This window comes from Nipponia nippon, unplaced genomic scaffold, assembly GCF_047370975.1.
Source record: "Nipponia nippon isolate SJK-2023a ecotype South Korea unplaced genomic scaffold, ASM4737097v1 scaffold_2, whole genome shotgun sequence".
Taxonomy (NCBI): Eukaryota; Metazoa; Chordata; class Aves; order Pelecaniformes; family Threskiornithidae; genus Nipponia; species Nipponia nippon.
Genome location: NW_028262336.1, coordinates 86,067,678 through 86,088,111, shown reverse-complemented (window position 1 = coordinate 86,088,111; position 20,434 = coordinate 86,067,678). Strand labels below are relative to the sequence as shown.

The 20,434-nt window shown below is 41.3% G+C and overlaps 1 protein-coding gene across 1 annotated transcript in view; it reads right to left on the bottom strand.

The window, feature by feature from the left end:
• Window positions 1–20,434, bottom strand: part of TBC1D4 (TBC1 domain family member 4) — a 117,114-nt gene that overhangs the window by 20,541 nt on the left and 76,139 nt on the right. The window contains exons 5-11 of the mRNA XM_087759300.1: window positions 19,438–19,570; window positions 17,478–17,569; window positions 16,555–16,665; window positions 15,781–15,900; window positions 11,585–11,659; window positions 10,378–10,604; window positions 8,372–8,521 (exon numbers count right to left, since the gene is read on the bottom strand). Of these exons, the coding sequence (XP_087615426.1) occupies window positions 8,372–8,521; window positions 10,378–10,604; window positions 11,585–11,659; window positions 15,781–15,900; window positions 16,555–16,665; window positions 17,478–17,569; window positions 19,438–19,570 (908 nt within the window). The remainder of the gene's footprint in view (window positions 1–8,371; window positions 8,522–10,377; window positions 10,605–11,584; window positions 11,660–15,780; window positions 15,901–16,554; window positions 16,666–17,477; window positions 17,570–19,437; window positions 19,571–20,434) is intronic.

The following is a 20,434-nucleotide window of genomic DNA, read 5'->3' as shown; positions in this document are numbered from 1 at the left end:
GTTTCCTCATAACACAGTGCTGTGAAGTTTGCAGTATATATTGCCAGGAAGAATTCATAGCATTCGTAAAGTGCTCAGCTGGAAGCTCAGAATAAAAGCTAAACTTTCTGAAAAGCTAAGAGAAAAACGTAGTAATATTTAGCCTCTAAAATAGACAGCAATGGGTTTTGCTTTGCTATACACTAGTCTTACAGAGGCGTTCTGATCTAATACCCCTAAAAGCACAGATGTTGCTTTATCAGAGCACAACGCTCCATTTAGTGCCACTTTTAATGGCATGATGAGCTCACAGGTGAATATTTCATTTGAGGCAATGTTCTGGCCTTGTCATGCAGCCTCTTTCCTATGCTTCAAGAAGGGAACACTTCACTTGCACGAATAGGGCCAAATGTCCTCATGTTTCATCAGCATCTCCAGCTGAAGGAACAGAGCCTTTGCAAACAGAGGGCAGGCTCAGTTCCTACCGCAATGACCTGAAAGGAGCTGATCTCCTCCCCAGTTGCCACATAGAAATATATTTACACAGTAATTTTAATAGTAGCTTCTGTTGCTGGAAGAGGCAAGGAGAGGATACAGAGAAGCTTTGCTGGGAGGTCATTTTAAGAGGACACTAAGCAGACCTCTCTACTGACTACTGCCAGAGGAAAAGACATTTAGTTTTCAGAAGTACTTGAGCCACTTCCAGAAATATTTCAGCATTTTGCATTTGTGGTAGTAAAGTACATGCACAGATCTCATCTAGCAATGGGTACATTGATTATCTACCAAAAATCCTTCCATGCAACATCAACAGCGTGACACACAACTACAGGCTTCTTGGGAAGACAGCATCAAATACGGTGAGCTGTGTCTGCAGCTTCATCTTCATCACAGGGAAAACTACTATATCAACACAGCAGTAGCTACACTCAAACCTTCATCCTGTAAAAAAATTTCTATGCTACAGCACAAAGTCCCTAAAAAGAGTTAGATGAAAGGAAAGCCCAGCAGGTTAAGAGTTCACCATGTTTTTAGCGGTAAGTTAGTTGCAGATGATCGCAGTTTGCCAGCTGCAGTCGGTCTCCCCACATTTGGCTTGCACAAAAGAAGAAAGCTGCAAGGGAGGCAGGCTACACCTTATTGAAGTTTCAGCTACAGCAGTCTACCAGCTACACCATCTCAATCAGCACTTTTCATATCAAATACTCTGTGCTGAATGATAATCCACCAAGCTAGAACTGGCCCTTTTGGTGATCAAAGCTGTCCCTATGCTAATGATCTACAACAGCTCCCTGACATCTCTAAGCCTCAGTGAGCAAACCGGACTCACCATCGTACACAAGTGTCAGACCCCGCTTCCATATCCTGGCAGAGAACTAACTGTGTCTTCAAGTTCACCTACCCAGCATTAGGCACCACCCTTGCTCTCCTCTAAGGACAGCACTGTGGGCTGGGAGCCCTGCAGAGCAGTCTGAATTATTCTCTACTCCCAGTTTAGTTTCTACAGTGCCTCAGTTCCCTATGCATCATACTATTAGTAGGTGGTCTCAGTAGGGCCCCATGTTGCACTAACCAAAACAGCAAGAGAAAGCCCTGTGACAATCTTCTTTGGCCAACTCTTACACAGTCTCTGGTGATGGGGTAACCATTGCTTGTGCTAGCTAAACGCAGACTACAAAACTAAATTTTGAATCTAGAGGTGCTGTTTCGCAAAGGTCCAACAACTCTTGGAAATAAGGTATTGCGTTTGGATACATTAATCATTATAACTCATGTTTCTATAAATAACTGTGATGAAGCTACTTCTTGCTATTTCAAGTCTTACATATCACATGTTAGAACACAAAAACCGAGTCATTCCAAGGCTTACTAAATAGAAGCTACGTAACAAGGGAACGAAAACTTCCATTCTACTGCTATGTATAAAAACCTACATTCGGCTGCTGTGCCCCTAAATGTGCAGACAGTCCTAGGAATAGCATTCAATTCATAGTAGTAAAATTTACAGGAAAGTCAGAATAAGAAGGTGGCTGTTATAGGGTATGAAACAAAGCTGTTCACAACATTTGAGTTGCAGAGTTTACAGTGGGATGGATTAGTCACGTGTGCTACCTCGTGAAGCGTGCAAATCATACAGTTCTGAGGACCTGTATTTCTGTTGTTAAACCCTCCTTTCCAAAATTCCCCTGACATTTGAAGCAACTAACATTAATCACCTCCTTTTTCAAAGAGCTGTCTGATGAGTGATTAGACAAAAACTTTTGAAGGTCTCATGCGCACACCTTGCCATATTCAGTGGGAGGCAAGGGCACCTGTGAAAACACAAAGATTGAGAAAAGGGAGGCTAGAAAGGGAGCAACGAAAGTGTCCTCATTTCAAGACAGACGAGTCCTAGCTTAACAGCAGACCTGAAGGTGTGAAATGAATATCCTACATTGTAAAAGCAGGAAGAAATCAGAGTAAAATGGTAGTGTCTCCTATCCTGTGATGAAATAGTTCAGAAGGTTGGTGCAAAACACAGACGGGTTAACTCAATTACATATTCCCCACCTTGAAACAGGAGTTGCACAATACTTATTCCCTAGACTTCACCATCTCTCACACCTAAACTTAACTGGCTGGCTTCACTCTTGGTCACATTTGCAACATTACTTCAGGTCTTAAGGTAGCCATGGGTTTTAACAGCCAGGCAAGGTAGGTGCTCTGCTTAGACAGGCCAGCAACACTTCATACGGTTCCTCTAAACAGGGTGGGGGTAAAGAAAAAAGAAGTATATCTCACCATTAGCTATCAGCTCTCTGCAAAATGAAGAGGTTTATTAATGTCAGCGGAGAGACTAAGAGCAAAAGCAGCTCCAAAACAACAACAACTTCTTAAATGGAGTTCAGTCATTGCTGCTGAAAAGCAGAGCAGAGTTTTCGCTGCCTTCCAACCTGGGGAAACAGAGACTTTCACAACTTTCCTGTCAGGGCACTGACACCGAACCTCAAACACTCACAGGAAAAATTCTTAAGAATTCTTAATTCTTAGGAAAAGACCCTGTTCTGACAACACACAGGCTTAAACATCTACATGGGAAACACGTTGCGAGGTCAACTAGCAGAAATAGTCCAATCATTAATTCCAGTTTTTAATGATGTTTTCCACTTTAAGAAAAAGTTGCTACCTCAAACTCAAGAAATTTGTAACTGCTCTATAAACTATGGATTATAGAGCCTAGACACTGGGGCAAGGCAGAGGATGAATATTTCTTGGGTTGTACAGGGACAGAGCCACCAAGACGGAAAAAAACGCAACTACTTTCTACAAGTTCCTGTCCTGCTGCAACCCACCAACAACTGAGCAACATAAGACACACCAGAGTCAACGCGCTGCAAACGAAGTGATGGCAGTGTATAAAGTCTTAACAAACTACAGAATAGATATTTAAGAACTGAACTGTAAACTAGGACATGATTGCAAGAATTGTTTTTTGTTTTGTTTTGTTTTTTTTTTAAAACTTTACGGGGGGGGGGGGGGGGGGCGGGGAAGAAACCCCCAAAACTTGTTTTTGATTACAAACATGCTATTTCTTGGTTTCAATTGCCCAAATCTCTCCCCAAAACTGTTCTTTAAAATGCTCCCAAAGACTGATATTCAAAAAACCATAAAGCTATCCCATTTCTTGTGAACTTTTTACACAATACTCATCTGAATTATTTTGCACTTGAGTCCATGCAAGCCAAATGACTTGAGAATAAATACTCTTGCTGCTCATGCCAAGGTTTGCATTTTTCCCGAGTTTGCTTTCATTTCAACTTCTTCTCTTGATTGCTCTAAGTAGCAATTGAATCAACTCGACCTACTTTGCAATTTGGAGGCTGAGATGGTACCAAATCCCCCAGATCAAGTACAGAAAGACAGCTAAATATTTCAACTCCCAGGACTTAAACTGGCAGAAGCCTATATGTAAGCCTAATAAATGAAGTATTCCTCCCCTCTGGGAGGAAGAAAAACTAGTTCCAATCAGTTTACACCTCTCTATTGGTTCTGACTCCTGTCATATATTTTTATTCTGAAAAATTACTTTTTTGCTATTTTGTTTAAAGAACATTCTCAAGTATTTTACTTTCTTCATGAGAAGTGAAGCTGTTTTAAAAAAGCAATCTGTTCAAATTCAAGCAGCGATAAATCAGCTTAAATTATCCTTGCATAACAATGCAATGAACAGAGACAGTGTGGGCTAGTCAAACCTATGCTGAAGGCTGTCCCATTTTTAAAAGTGCTGCTTTTATTTTTATATTAAAAAAACAAAGATTCTTCCAATAGCCCAGCTTTTAGGAGTAGCTGTTGAATACAAGTCAGAAATTCCAGAAGTTACAGAAATGAAAGTTTACAAACAGATTACGCTCTCAAATACCTGTTTGTTTACCTCTATGTTGGCAGGATTTTTTTTTAATCCTTATGTGTGCTTGTGTTCAATATTAAACACTGCACAACACACTTGTCAAAAGTCAAGAGTATGCAGACCATTTCCACCCTAGACTTCTCTCTAGACAAAGGAATCAACAATGCAGCAAAAACATTCTGAAGGCACCTATTAATAATGTGTTGATGCCCAACTTGACTATACTGTTCATTCCTTAAAGCAGAAAACATACTACTGTTTTCTCTCTTCCACATAAAGCATCACAGTAGTGATCGTCAGAATGAAACCCAAAAAGCTCAGCCTCCCCCAAAACATTAGGAAAAAAGATATGTCTTGCACCATAGTGAACTTATTTGGAGAATATTTTATTTTCTCCTGGCTTTAGATATCTCCAACACAGCCACTGAAGTCCTAGCAAGTCAACTGAGGCTTCCTTTTTAATGAAGGTCAAGACACTTGTAGGGCACAATTCCTGCTTTCTAAATGAAGATGTTCCCAGTGGCATGCACAACTGGCTGTACTAGCGTTCAGGAAGGTAGATAAATAGGCAGGATCAGCCCTGTAAGTGTCAGACTATTGAAGACAATCACATTAGGATGAGAGCAACTGTGCTGCAGAAACACCAACTTCTCTCCATTGATTAGCTGAGATGAAGATGTCTGCAATCAGGTGGGAGCCACCGTACCCTGTATGTCCAACATCCTAGTATCAGTCTGAGTTTGTGACCGCATGCCAAGTGTGATGTAAACATGGATCAGAATCATCTTCTATACAGTGGTCAATACTTAAAAGACTCATATATAATAAGCAGAGCTGCTTTCTAACACACAGCTCCCCACCTGACCCTGGCGCTTGGTGTTGTTTGCATAGGCCCATTTGACTGCTACAAGTCAAACATCTTTCTCAAATGAATTCCGACTGAAGCTGGCTCTGCTCCTGCACATCAAAGCTGCCTGTCGCATCACGTGTAATCTCAGAGCTACACGATACAGGAAGTCAGACTATAAAGAATTTTTTTCCAGTGCAATGTGGCTAGGATACACTTCATGGATGCGTAGTAACCATGATTATTCTTAGCGAGGAAAATGCACCAAACTTTTTAATTTGGGTTTCTAACAGTTAACTAGCTTACAGTCTTCAGATTGTAAAGGACTGCCACACTGCGCTCAATTCCAACCTAACATGCACTCATATGAGAATGCTAAGAACACCTCATGTTGAGCCTATCAGGGATAGAAGATGGTCCTCTCTGTGAAAAATAGCCAAAGGAAAAGAAAAAAAAAAAAAACAAGAAAAACCACACGATTTGAACTTCCTCTCATTCATAAACCTGATGACACGACACAAATTTGCAAGCTAAATCACGTAAAGTTTAAAGAGTTTCAGCCACCATCAGTTGGACAATATATTTCATACTCCGTTAGCCAGTTCAAGTGACAGTTGGATTACCTCAGTCACTCTTATCACATCAGCATTATTTATTTGGCACTTCTTTCTGACGATATTTGTTGTATTCGCTTCAGGAACCCAACTAGATGCCAACACTTCACGCTTGCTACTGCAGTTTCCTTACCATGACAGTTCAGGCCCAGCTGCTCCCAGCAAGAGCTATAGCTAACAAGATCCCATTTTCCCAAGAGTTTTCGCACAAAGTCAAGATTAAATGGTATGAGAAACTTGCATACTATGAAACCTAAGCAGAAACAGGGTGGTCCTCTGGGAATGACCCCTAATTTGAAGATCTCCCCACCTTACAGTTCAAACTCCATTATAATGAAGCACAGTATCTTGGCTAGCGTGCATAACCAAATCTAGAAAAAGTAGTATCTCAGACATTTCAGCTTGGAATCAGCTGGCATTAAACTACAGTTTTAGTACAATACTCAATACCTACATTCCCCAAATCCAGAAAACTAGGTTTAATGGGATCCAGCTGCCTGTACAAACTGACCTGAGCATTGGTTCAGCTTGGACCAAGTCTGCTAACTGAAGGGAACACAGAAACAAAGTTGGACTGGAACCCAAATAAGAGGTAGTCTGTAAGAGACAGGTTATTTTTTTGCCATTTGTCTGCAAGCCCTGGTGTGCACTCACCAGTTTCTTTAATTTCAACTTTAATAATTCACCTGCTACTTACTGTAGTGTTACTGCAGTGTAGTAGGGAATGGAAAACCGAGGCATCCAATTCATTTATAAAGTAACTATTACTGGACACAAGGTTTAGAACAGGCGATATTAAAAGCCTACTTCTACACTGGACGAGATGTCAATCTCTCCTCTCAAATTTCAAAAACATACACTGCCATTCCTTATTCATTTGTGCTTGGGTAGAAAGGTGGGGTCACATTAAAGTGACTCCCTCTTCAGAACTGTGAAATATTGCTAAGACTGGTCTTGGAAAGACCTCCTAAAATTAAGTAATAATTAGTCTACATTATCCCTCTATTAGAAAGTCAATCTAGACATTTGAACATTTACTTCCTAAAAGCTGGGGAACTGGGGGGATGGGGTGGGAGGGCAGCAGGAGTCCTGCCACTAAGGCTATGTAGTCACCTTCCTGTAAGGATGTCTCACCTTCTTCCATTTATACACAAGTTTATTCTGCTGGAAGGACCTAAACTGTAGAAATTTCCCACTACGTGTTTTGTAATTGTGTCTACGCTACAGTTTTTGGTTGCATGCTGTACACCAATTACAGATCAGAGGCCAGAGACACTTTAAATGTCAGTGAAATCAAGGTAGGATACAGTGTGCTTAAGGAGATGATACATACTTCGTATTTATTCTAACCTATATAGTATTAGAGATGACTAACCCAAACTGTACCTTAAAGCCACCTTTAGGTCAACTGCCTCTCACATTGATTTGTATATCTACATAATTTCATACAGCCTACCCTAAAATGGAGATGACAAACTAATCTGTGTTTAACAGAACTGCACTCCACAAGGTGAAAAAAATTTCTTTAGGCACCGCTAAAAACTTCCACACCCATCTCATACAACTGAAATCCCCATGTGTTAGAGTCCTAACACACTCAGAATCCAGATCTCATCAACGCTTGTTTTTGGTAATCTACTGTTATTTTTCCAGGGAGAAACAGTCACAAAAGCACCGTCTACAACTCTACAGTTTTCTGTTGGGAATGATTAGGGGTGAGCCACACTCAGAGATGGAGTACCAGGAAGGCAAGTATAGCTCAGTGAACAAGGACAGACTGAAGAAGGAAAAAGGAGTTGTCATTGACAGAAGACAAATAAAAAGGCCAGCAACTGGCAAAACACCATCACGAAGTTCAAAACTATGACTCCATCTTATTCACTATAGGCCTACTTCAGAAAAATAACCCATACACAGTTTCCTCAAGCACCCTCCTGAAGGAGAGCCTATTCTTTCAGTAAAAAGAAGCGTGACTTCCATTCAGACACTCAGTCTTTTACACTGATGTCAGAAAGCCCTTCTCGTATCTTCGCCTCTTCCCTGCTCCTCTTCAATTGGAAGTTATTTTCCTATTCTCTCTAAATATCTCACAGCTAGTATCACCCAGCTAACGTGGCATGTCCCCTTCCTCATGCACAGGCATCCCACGTCAGTACTGTACACTCTTCACACTGCTCTTTTCTTATTTTCACATGCCAATGATCACAGCAACACATGCTGGTTTGCATTCAGCAAAGAAAGCATTAAATTGGCGTGACGCTCCTAAAAACCACTGCATTTCAAGTGACAAATCAGTGCAACAGACTTGCAACACTGCAACAGAAATAGGTCACAGCTACTAGATGTCAGCAGACAAGCCTCTATTTTTAACAGGCTTTTTTGGCCAAAAGCCTATTCGCCCATTTCCATCAAGTACTTAGGAAGTCTGTTAGAAATGCCGGAGCACAAGGCAGAGTGGGAGAGAGCCCATGTGCTGCATTGCACTAAGAATCCTGTTGCTAAGCTGGTGGCACCGAAGAACCAGGCAGGAGACAACGCTCTCACCTCTTGGAGAGGTCACTTTCTGAGTGCTGGAGCAACCTTCCTGAGCTCTGGTAAAAGCTTTTCAGGAAAGAAGGGGCAGAGACAGAGGAGGGGAGACCAGGCGACGCAGATTCGCTCTCACTGAGAGCCCGCCGAACCCCGGCAATAGGGCTGTGCAGGCAACAAGAGAAGATAGCAGATGGGTCAGCATGGATTCGGATACAACAAAACATCCAGATTAAAGATACTGGCCAAGTACCTCATCTTGGCTTACATTAACTTTGTTTCCCAGAAGATAAAATGTACCAAGTGCACTACTGGGCAGTTTCCCTGATGACATTGATTTTGCTGTTACAGCTGATTTCTTTTAAGAAACATTTTAATGACATTGCGGAACAGGCAGACCACTTTCTTTCTTTAGCCTTATTTATTCTCAAAGCAAATTAAGAAAAAAAGAATCTCTGAAACATTCAGAAAATATCCTTAGAAACCTGCTTCCAATAACATGAACCACCTCGTTTCTTCCCTTCAGTTTTCTCTTGCTCTTGTAAATAATGTGTATTGCTAGAACACATTAGAAAATAGAGATTATTTAAATGCAATATTTTTGAATACATTTTTGTGAAGTGTTTAAATCAAGAAAGATAGTCCTACTACGCAGTTAGACACTACTTAATAATAGTAACAAGTGTTGGGGGGGGGGACATAAAAATTAATTCAGTTAAGGAAACATTTACTTAACATTTTTGATTAATCCCCAATAGGAAAGGAAAGAAGGAAAAATCCGAACCTAGAATCAAGCTGTTACAAACTGTTTTGACTGAAAATCTGATGATGATGCCACTTAATCAGTGACTTCTTAAAAGTTATTACCAAGAAGTGAAGTCAGCAAGTCCTTCAGTTTGAACTGTCAGGGTTTCCTGTTTGCATACAACACGGTCAGTGGAAAAAAAAAATAACCAACGTTTATCTCAGTAAAAAACACATTATTTATCTCTTCAGAAACACAATGTAACAAAGCTATTTCAAGGCTAGTTTCTTACCCTTCACCCCCTTCCACTCTCTTAAACAGAATAAACTTTTTTGCCTTTCTCTACCAGCTGGTGCAGCATTCACACTGATATTTTAATCTAGACATCAAATGGGTGAGAAATTATTATTTAAAGTCATTTTTAGAGAGAGCCTACAAAAAAAACCATAATTGCAGCCAAGCATTGAAACAGATGAGTAGTTTGGACAAAGTGCTCCTCCAACAGAAAAAACTCAGCTTATCTGGGCCTCAATCTTGTAAAGGTCTTGGAGTTTGCATGGTCACTTATTGCAGATGGCCAGGACGGAGGCAGAGAAAGAAAGTACAACCAGAGGCCCACAATGAACTGTGGGGACCTCTTCTGACTGAGTGAAGGAACTCCTGAAGGAACGGTATTCTATGTGTTAATAGCTGGAGAGTCTCCAAAAAGGAAGGGGAAAGAAGTTACAGAGGGAAGCTCCGGAAAAAGGCAAACAGGGAAATCATATGCCTCACAGTTCCGTGGAGGTGTTTAATCCTTAAGTCATTTTGTGAGGCTCCTCACCAGTATTAATTCTGGACGTACTCTCCGGGGGCTTGGCTAACACAGCGACTGACACTTGAAGCTGTCACTGCCTTTTTCATCCTGGCACACAACCGTTGGCTATCGTCTCTGCAGTTAAAAGCAGTGAGGACCTCTTCTCCAAAGGGCCCGACTACCAACACTGCCAAAAAGGCTCAGCTCAGAGGTGACAAATAAACAAACAAACAGATCAGTGCCAGCATCCAGCCGGATGATCAATTCGCTGGATTGATGCTTCCCCGAATCACTAATTCAGGGATTAGCGAGTTATTGCAAAGCACCAAACTACTCCGAGTAGGAGAAGACAGGCTGAAAATAAATAAAGAAAACCCAGAGCACTACAGAAGCAGCGTCCGTAAGAAGGAACACGGGTGAGGCTCGCGTACTGAAATCGCAGGAGACAGCAGGCGTGTGGCGCAGCATGCCCCAACTTACCTTGTCGTCTCGACGCAGCTCTGCCGCAGCAGCGGGGACCGGACGCTCTGGGACCTCCCGTTCTGGAAGGTTATCCTTCGCCTGGCGCTGGAGGGGGGGTGGCTGAAGGTGTGCGCGCGCCTCCTTAATTGGGGGGAGTCCGAGTCTTCCTCGGGAAACGGCTGCCAGGCCGAGGAGACGGGGGACGCCGGAGGAGTAGCTGGCGGGGAATCGCCCGGCGAAGCGTCCTGAAAGGAAGTGCTGGCGGAGTGAGGCCTGCCGCTCTGCGCCCTACGAGAGCTCTCGCCTAACCCCACGGGTCGCGCGCTGCATCGGGGCACCAAAGCCTCTCCCCCTTCTTGGTCATGGCCTATTGTATGCTAATTATCACCAAAACCAGACATCCTTTGATAATTTACTCCAAACCAGCAGCATCCTTCTTCAAAAAAAAAAAAGAGGAGGGAGGAATAAAAACGTATATGCAATGCAAACAACGTACTAATCATTCCGGGCATCCTCTCACAGGATCAGCATTCTGGCTCTTTCGGGAAAACACAGGAATTGAAAAGACTAGGGAAACCGCTTTTAGCTAGTTTCCTCGACATATCGCGAGCATACTTCCTGTACCGTCATAGCGATATCCTGGAAGAGAGACTGTTATAACACAGCCAGTTTACGAGTAACTGCAGCAGGAAAACCATAACAGAATCTTCACCTCCTGGGAAAACCAGCAACCAACCCTCACGTGAGGTAAAACATTAAAAACAGGAAATAGAAAGTGAACAGAGTTCCGCCCGCTCGCCCCCATACAGCATCCCCAACAGCTGGTTTTAGGTCAAAACTTCTCACTTCCCTAAAGCAACTATTACTTACAGAAAGGATTCTTCACCTTCTGAGCATTTCGTTTTGTTGAGATATGACCGTTTTTAATTACGTCAGTGAAACAAGGCATTAGCTGACCAGAAATTCCCTGCTTTTGGTAAAAGCAAGGGAAGTGTAGAAAAAAAAAAGGACTGGCAATCAAACAATAGATTAAAGCTGAAGCTTCAGGTCAACATATATGCCAGCTTTCTTACACCCTCTGCCTCCCAGTAGAAACTCGTATTTGAATTTTGTAAATTGATGTGCTTTGTGCTACTTCCTTCAAATCGAAGCAGAGTGCCATATTTACACTTCATTAACAGCCGCGCATGAAAACCTGCCAATTTTAACTAAGCTCCTTACATACTTTGTCAGAAGCAAGGCTGTTGCAGCGCTCAAAGCTGTCCATGCTTCCCAGGCGGCCTCGCATTCTGTTGGCTCCCTGCAAGAAAAAAGGCGAGTAATTTAATCTGGTCTTTTTCCTCTTTTTCTGAAGGTGAAGCAAAGATGGCAACAGCTGTACAGGTGAACACCAGACAGTTCAGGCACGTGACACATTTCATATGAGGCAAGCACTGGATTTTACAAGCAGTGATGTCTTTAGCCAGCAAAACTGTATCTTCTCCCCCCTGGCTCCCAGGAGTTTTAAACCTGCAGCTCTGTTGTCTGAGTATTTCTTGATCCGTTTGAGGCAAAAATAGCTGAGTTGGCTTAAACAGCAGAGTTCGAAAAGCTCCAGACTTCAGTACTGTGCACGCACTGCAGCTAACGGATGCATTTGACATACTACAATCTAAACAGAGAGTTTACTCCATATCTAGACATTTCAGACAAATTAATTCCACCTCGGCCAAAGCAGTGAAAGCACTAAAACTGGGGAAAAAATACTCTCTGGCTGCAAATCCAGCCAAATAGCGCCAGATACAAACAAGCCTTTTCAATTATAATGCAGATAACCCTGAGGCAAATTTTCTAGAAATTAGTGTTAGCAGATCCTTGCCTAAGTTGTTAACAGTCATCTGGTTTCACAGAAAGAGGTGACAGAGCCCCAATACTTTTGACTACCTTCCACTCCAAACTAACTCCCATGAAACATGGGTGAGGTATGCTGTTGGACACTTCCAACTGCTGAAATAAGTTGCTTTCAGTACTTTGTCAGGGGAAAAATAGTCTAGGTTTCAGGAAAACTATAGGTAGAGCTCATCTTAGTATGCTTGCAACTACAGGGGAAGTTTTGTCAACATCAGCAGTATTTATTTAGCCTACCTTATCCTGGTAAGGTTTATTTTCAAGACTTAGAGTGCCCTCTAAGTACATTATCCCATTTAAGCTCATTACCAATGAATACTCTGCCTGAAGCATCTCTTCAGTGACCCTCACAATAAAACAAGAGCAAAGGATAAGTTGGAAGTTTCTCACTAGCTTTAAAAACATGCACTTTTGGCAGGGTAAGAAGGGCTTTTTGGTTCAGAAAAAACAACAACAGAAGAGGTTACTGCAGCATGGGCTGGAAGAAATCTGTTCATAAGGTCAAACAGAGGTTATATTTATTTTTCTGAGGTACCTCATTAGGAAGCCACAGCCTGTTTTCAGTTCAAACCTGACAAAAATAAGATCAGTCCAGCAAAACAAACAAGTGAAAAAGCGACATTCCTCTGGGACTAAGGGAAGCCAGAGCACAGAACCCAGCATGTTTCCCTATGGTGAGTAGTGAGCAGCTACTCCTTCAAGTAGCTTAAAAAGTCACTGCATGCTATTCATCTAGCTGAGAAGCCATCCATCCACTTAAAGTGTTCCTAGATATCTGGTTACTACATTCTTATTTCTAATTTTGCTAAGATTAAGGCTGCTAAGTCTCTCCCCCACGTATGCTGACTTTTACTTTTTACTTAAATCTTTTTAACTATGCTGTATGCCAATTTTTTTTAAAAATGAATCTCTTTTCTGGTCTCGTTGTTACTAAATATATTCTAAACCAAAGATGATAAGTCATGCAATGATTAGCATCCTATTACATCAATACCATGTGATTTGCAGCTGGCTTAAGGAGGGGAAAACCTACCACACCAATAGGTATTTGGTGCCTAAATACCTTCAGGAATTAGCCACGATCCATTAGGCTTATTTTAACAGCCTGATAAAGAATAAGAACTATTGAAACAGTCATTGTATAACACATGTATGCACACAGAATCATAGAATCGTTAAGGCTGGAAAAGACCCTTAAGATCATTGAGTCCAACCGTTAACCTATTACTGCCAAATCCACCACTAAACCACGTCCTCAAGCACCACGCCTACCCATCTTTTAAATACCTCCAGGGATGGAGACTCAACCACTTCCCTGGGCAGCCTGTTCCAGTGCCTGACTACCCTTTCCGTGAAGAAGTTTTTCCTAATATCCAACCTAAACTTCCCCTGGCACAACTTGAGGCCGTTTCCTCTCGTCCTATCGCTTGTTACTGGGGAGAAGAGACCGACCCCCACCTTGCTACAACCTCCTTTCAGGTAGCTGTAGAGAGCAATAAGGTCTCCCCTCAGCCTCCTCTTCTCCAGACTAAACAACCCCAGCTCCCTCAGACACTCCCCATAAGACTTGTTCTCTAGACCCTTCACCAGCTTCGTTGCTCTTCTCTGGACACACTCCAGCACCTCGATGTCCTTCTTGTAGTGAGGGGCCCAAAACTGAACACAGTACTCGAGGTGTGGCCTCACCAGTGCCAAGTACAGGGGCACTATCACCTCACACAGTATACCCGCACAGAGATACTCGTCGTATATGCTTGCTTTAACCAAATAATTAGTGGCTGAGCTGCACTGTAGATTATTTTTCTCGGTCTTGCATTGTGTAACCCTTTACATGGATCTGCAGGGATGAACCCCTATGTGTATCATGATTCACTACAACGTACTGCTGTTCCTGATGTCTTGCAGTTTCAAGGTAAAGATGAGGCAACCTTCCTCACAACAGCAAGTCCTCTTCACAAATAGCAAACTTAAAATGGCCCTAACCCAGACTCGGGTGTCCACTTCTCTTGAACTCAATCATGGACCGTGTAGATCCTTATACTATAACATGCAGCATGTCACAGTGGCTCTGGTGAGAAGGAACACACTATATCAAAAACAACAACATATAAGCAGTTTCCCTTCAGAGACTCTTCAACTTAAGCAGTGCATTTCATCTAAATGATTTTTCCTTGACACGATCAGAGTGCTAGTATGTCCGTATATGGCAGGGCTGCTTTACTATGTTATTCCCAGCGACATACACCTATTCCACAACCACTGCAGGGTTAGTGACGCACCGTCAGAGCTAGATCACTTTCAGTCACATGTTCTTTAGATGTGGAAAAGAAATCAGACTCAGCACAGGCATGACTGTAGCTGTCACCATTTGATGATATTCCAGACTGCTGAAATTATCCAGATCTTCTGACTGTCATCACTCTCTTTTGCGTGCGCTCCCTCTATTCAGACCAAGTCCCTAGGTGTGTAAAACTTGCTACACAACGCAGGCCAGATTTGACCAGGAGAGTTCTAACGCTAGCTTCAGTCCTAGGTTAAATTCACATCTAACCTTAAGCACAAACAGTTCTAAGAGTTCTCCCTGGCAAATAATATTTTGTCCCCTTTTAGGGAACATCTGTGGCATCCTACGTTTGCGGGTTACTTCATGACATACCCATATAAGCTGCAGGACAAGTGCAACTTAGGCCTTGATTGAGCATGGTACTTTTAAAATTACTAGCAGAAGGAACTTAATCTCACTGCTCCAAATTATATTTAGACCTTGCCATCCAGTAGTCACAGCTCATCACACTTTCTCTGTAACGACATACTGGATCCCAGGCACCCCGCCTCCTTCAGTTGCTCCTCTATATGCCTCTTCTCTGCTTTCAGGACTCTCCCTGCTGAGCAGGGGACACTAAGCAACACTTGCAATTCAGACTTCTTTAAAAGGCTATTTAAGAGAGTTCCAGTAATTATCTGCAATTCGACATCATGCTTGGCTAGCAACACCGAAATGAAGAACAACTCACTTTTTTTTTTTTTGTTTAAATCTATTGCTTTTTTTTTCCCCTGCAAAAGAAGAACTTTATTACTACATTCTAAAGATTCTTAGTGACCAGTATGAGTAATTTTAGCTACGAGAGGTAAGGCGTTACTTCTTAGAACAGAAAAAGATTTCCAGTTTACGCAGGCAGATTTAGTCACACTTTCAAAAAAAGACAGCATGTCTCTTTATGGGATCATGCAACCATCCTGATTTTTTTATTCTGAAGCAACACATCTGATAATGCTCAGCTAACTCACTTGCCACCTACAACGAACTTTCATTATTCAGAAAAAGTTACCTTTTTTCCCTCTGCATGTATGGCCTTACTATAAACTCTCTAGCACAGTTAAGTCACAATCAACCCAGCTATAACCCTCAGATTTCACAACAGGGATATTGCTTCATTAAGTATTTATCAGACTGAGGCCAAAACCAAAAATCTGATGGGTCTTTACTGTCAAGGATATCTGGGAGAGCTGCTGACAACGAGTTGTTAATCTTACCCTTGAGAAGATATTTTCCAGAGAGCTAGTCAAGGATTTCTTGGCCTTGTTTTTCAGAATGTCAAGTTTAAACCTGCCACCACCAGTGGTGCTTTCTGGAATTGCACTGTTAGAAATGGTCTGTTGAAACAAGCAAGGACACAATTCAGGTTTGGCAATTCTTTTTGCAATTGCAGACCTCCAAAGACTAGAGCTGAACCAAGTTACATAATGAACAACATACCCTTGGCCTTTATTTAAAAAAAAAAAAAACCAAAAAAACCCCACAAACAAAAAAACCCCACCCTACATGCCCAAAAAACCAAACCCACAAAACCCCCCCACAGTTAAAGGCACATTTCATCCCTAAAGACTATCTTGTAAAAGCATAACAATTTAACAATACTGTTACCTTTTTCCTTTGCTAGGTAAGTTTATAGTTTAAACTGAAACCAATGCTTTCATCATCCCTATTTCCCCTACAAATGACTGTTTGGGAGTGGGGATCAGGGAGGAAGGAAAGGGACAGAAGACGTATCCTCACACTGCAAGAAAATCTAGACCTAGAAATAACTGGTTGTCCTTCTCCACCCCCCCCACCTTCTGGCCCCCCAAACTTAAAAAAAAAAAAAAACAAGCACTGTAAATCAAATCAAATTACGTCTCTTTCACAGTCCTCTCAATTACAATACCCAGCTTCAGCTACCCCTGATGAACTCTAGCAGTGGCCCTGCTAGTATTCAAGGTTGCATAGGGTGGCAGGAGGGAGAAAAATAACACAAAAAGCAGCTTTACCGATGGTGCTTCACCAATGTGAATGTGCGTTTTCTGCTTAGTTTCACAGAGTTGGCGTAGATGTAAGATCACAAGTTCATTTTCTTCCTGGTCATTGTCAGGCTTCATTTTCTGTCAGTAACAGCAAAGAAAAGAAAAAAGTTGTCTTTCAAGTCATGATTTGCTTATTTTTCCTTCCATGTGTATGTATTCTTTGAAGTTAATATATTGATACGCCAGATGCTAGAGTGCACTATTAGTGTGTCAAATTGCACCACTGTTTGTGTGCCTTCGTGCTCCTGAGCAAAATAGACCAAAGCTTTCCATATGGAGAATGTTACAGGCTGTGGAGAGAAGGGAGCCTTGTGCCCACACATTTTGTTTCCTAAGGTTGTCTGCCATTGTATAGCCTTATAAACAGAAGAAGGAACTCACAAAAACCTAACAGGCATTCCCTTCAGGCAGCTAGAGAGGAGCGCAGCCTTCGGAAGCCTAAATTACTGTATACTTCATCTGCTTGAGTACACTTGCTTACACCTCTTGCCTCAGAATAAGTCAAAAGAGAGCTTCTGCAAATACCAACCACCTCTTTGATATCTGCTCATATCTCACCATCTCTCACCTGCTCTCAACTCATTCCCACATCACTTTCAAGTAGGAAAATGCATTTACAGATGAAGAATTAAACTCAGGGAAAAAAAAACCCAAACCCTGGGTATGAACACAGAACATCTCAGCAGACTTGGGAACAAAAACGTTTTCGATAGCAGTGTATCACACATGAGGTTAAGTTGGAACATGCTATTTCAGTATGATGTTTGGTGGAACAATAATATAATTCTAGATCAACTATGTAACAAAACAAACATAACCAAAAGAAAAAAGTCTAGTCCATCTTATTGTAGTCTTTTCCACATTTGAGACAACAGCATCTAATGTATTACCTGAACACGTTCAAAAATGTCTGCTTGCTCATTATCAGTTAGTGATGACAGATGTCTCTGAATTACAAGTTTGGCTCTTGGTGGATAGAGTCCTGAGAAAAGAACAGAACATTAAAGCATCTAGATTTTCAAATGATCTCTCAAAAAAACTTCTGAAAAAGTGGTAGTAGAAGATATAAGCTTGCATTTGAGTTTATACAAGTTTAACGCATGACCGTTGTATATCTGCAGTATCCATGATACAAAGTTTTGCTAAACCACATGGTTTCATCTCCTTTCTTTAGCAGTAGGAACAGAACTAGCAGCAGCTGAGTGGCTGGTTCCTGTGCAAAAGGTTGTGCTCCCTACCTCACTGATGTCTTCTGTCCTAGTACCAAGAGATCACTAAGATGGAAGCCTGATAACTGTATGGAGAGGAGGAAGAGAGGAACAGATCAGGGATATAACTGGAAAGATACTCAGTGCCCAAGATACTCAGAAGTTTTCAGATGCTTTTAATTGAAAAGTTTAGATGCATTTCTACACAAGGGAAGGGTAGGGTATAGGTCATACCAGAGAACTGAAGACACTTACAAGACAGAGCAGCATAAAAGCCGTAAGAATAAAGGAAAGAATTTCTGATGTTCAATAAAGCACACATTTGCTCACAAAGCTTGTTCTAGAAAACTACAAAAAATGTGGGGAAAACACACACCCCGAACCAGATGAAGATATATGTTGTTTCCATCCAAGGTAGATATCATTCATAGAGAACTGCAATCAGGACAGATCAAGACTTTCCAAAGTCATGAAGCCCTGGGTGTGATTATGATTAACTTCTAGACTCCAAACAAAGCAGATGGATAAAAAGAAAAGGACACTAAAAGAAATCTTTCAGTCACTAAGTACAAAGGTTTTGAAACTACTATTATGGTACTCAAGTTGTTACCCTAGAAGAGATTTTATTTTGATACTGGATACTTATCCCAGGCTTGCAAGTACCTGTATTCAAGATACTTACACTGCCTTATACAGCAGCTTCTGTATTTTTTCATTGACAGAAGACTTTCCCAGTTAAGCTTTATCACTTCCAAGTATCTGTTGTAAACCTGGAAAATACCAGTTGCAACCTAACAGAACTTCACTCCACTAAGATTTTATACTTTGCTTTTCATCCACCAGAGGGAGATAAGTAGCAATAGTGACTTTTAATGAATGGGAGAACTGGCAATTATCAGCACCATCATCACCAGACCAGAAGATGCAAAACTAGTGTACCATAATTGCTTTTTCTGTACACGATGCTTTGCAAGGAGACATAGTGGAGTGACTATAAAAATAGGATCCTGCTACTAACTTTTTAAAAAAAAACATTTTATCTTCTAAGATCTTTTTGTGTATGTTCTGGCATACCTCACTTCCAGAAAAACTACAAAGGTTTGTGTATTCATATTTGAAGCCAGGTAGTTGCCTTAAATTTCTTTATTACATATTAACCTCCTAACTTAATAATTTGTTTCCCATAATAGAACTAGGTTTTCAAGTGTGTAAGAGAATAAACACAAAGAAGGAAAAAGCCCCACACAGGCAAGAATGAACACACAAGAAAGCAAGACCCTTTTTGATCACAACTGTCTTTTTATGATCTATTTTGAAAGAATGTATCTTCAGAAAAAAAAAAACGAAAGAGGAACTGTTGGGTTTTCTGCTCTGCTTAACATTTAAGAGAGGTACAATGATGAAAGAGCATGTATTTATAACACAAGCTATACTATGTTCAGTTGCAATATCGTTACTGCTATCACCTACACATGATTACAGAGAGTGCAAAGTAATGGTAAGAATTGGTTATTGGGATACTTTTCTCTCTGTTCTTACATTGTTTAAGTTGAAAGCGCATGGTTGGCATAATTAAGAGATGCAGTAAAATTCTTCTAGAATAATCAGAAAAACACAATTAGAAAATAAACTCAGCTGCTACCTTCAATTCTTTCACAAAGTTTGTGCAATGAATGCATAGGGCAGGCCTCACACAGTTTAATCTGCGTCTTGGCATTTTGCAGAGCTGCAGCAGTGCTAAAGGCTTGTTTCAGGGTAAGCATTACCTCATCAACCTAAAGGGAAGGAGGGAAAAGACTGTATATAAACAAAAATGCATGACATACATCAAATTAGATTTATAAATCACACGGTGCTTTACAATCAAAAAAACCCGTTTGCTGCCTTCTAAAGAGATGAAGGCTGTATTCACAGCTTTTCTGCCTTTTCTGTGGATGCTCACCATCTTCAAGTTGTTGTTACTTCAGAGAGTGTAATTTTGAACATCTAACTGCAGCTACTCAAGCCTACTGGGCAGGCAGCCACTGTTTTAAGAAGCTGCAAGTGGGAATTTTTGGCTTGAACATATGCTGGCTAAATAAAAAGCATTAATTTCTTTTTCTTTAGCTTCAAGTTTCTCCTGTAAAATGCACATGCTCCCTCCCAACAATTTTCCTCCCACTGCCGTGCCATTTTTGAACAAAACCCCACAGACCCATCCTGCTGGCAGACAGGAGCTTCCCACAGCAGTTCGCTTTTCTCCAGGCTACTAGCTTCTTATCTTTAACCATCAACTTATACTTTAAGTACTGCCGGCCTGCCTTGGTCTTTCCTCTGCCACTGCCACAAATACGGCAGTGCTACGTTCCCACACACCAGCACTGGAAAAGCTCAACTTTCGTTTAAGAAAAGTCGAGGTGACAGCATTTCTTTGCACTCACTCAAATACACTCCCAGACCTCATATACAAAGCACTTGGAGCTCCCCTGTCTGTATTTTCGGGGAATACCTTGCTTATTAAAAGCTGTTTACTTGAGTCTTTGCATTACTATAGAAAGGAGACAACAGCTTGACAACAGTCTTAGGAAAGAAATCAGTATTCTACTTCACAATTAGGTCCTTGCTCTTACCTGTTTCTTTTTTATAAGCAGGAAGAAGAA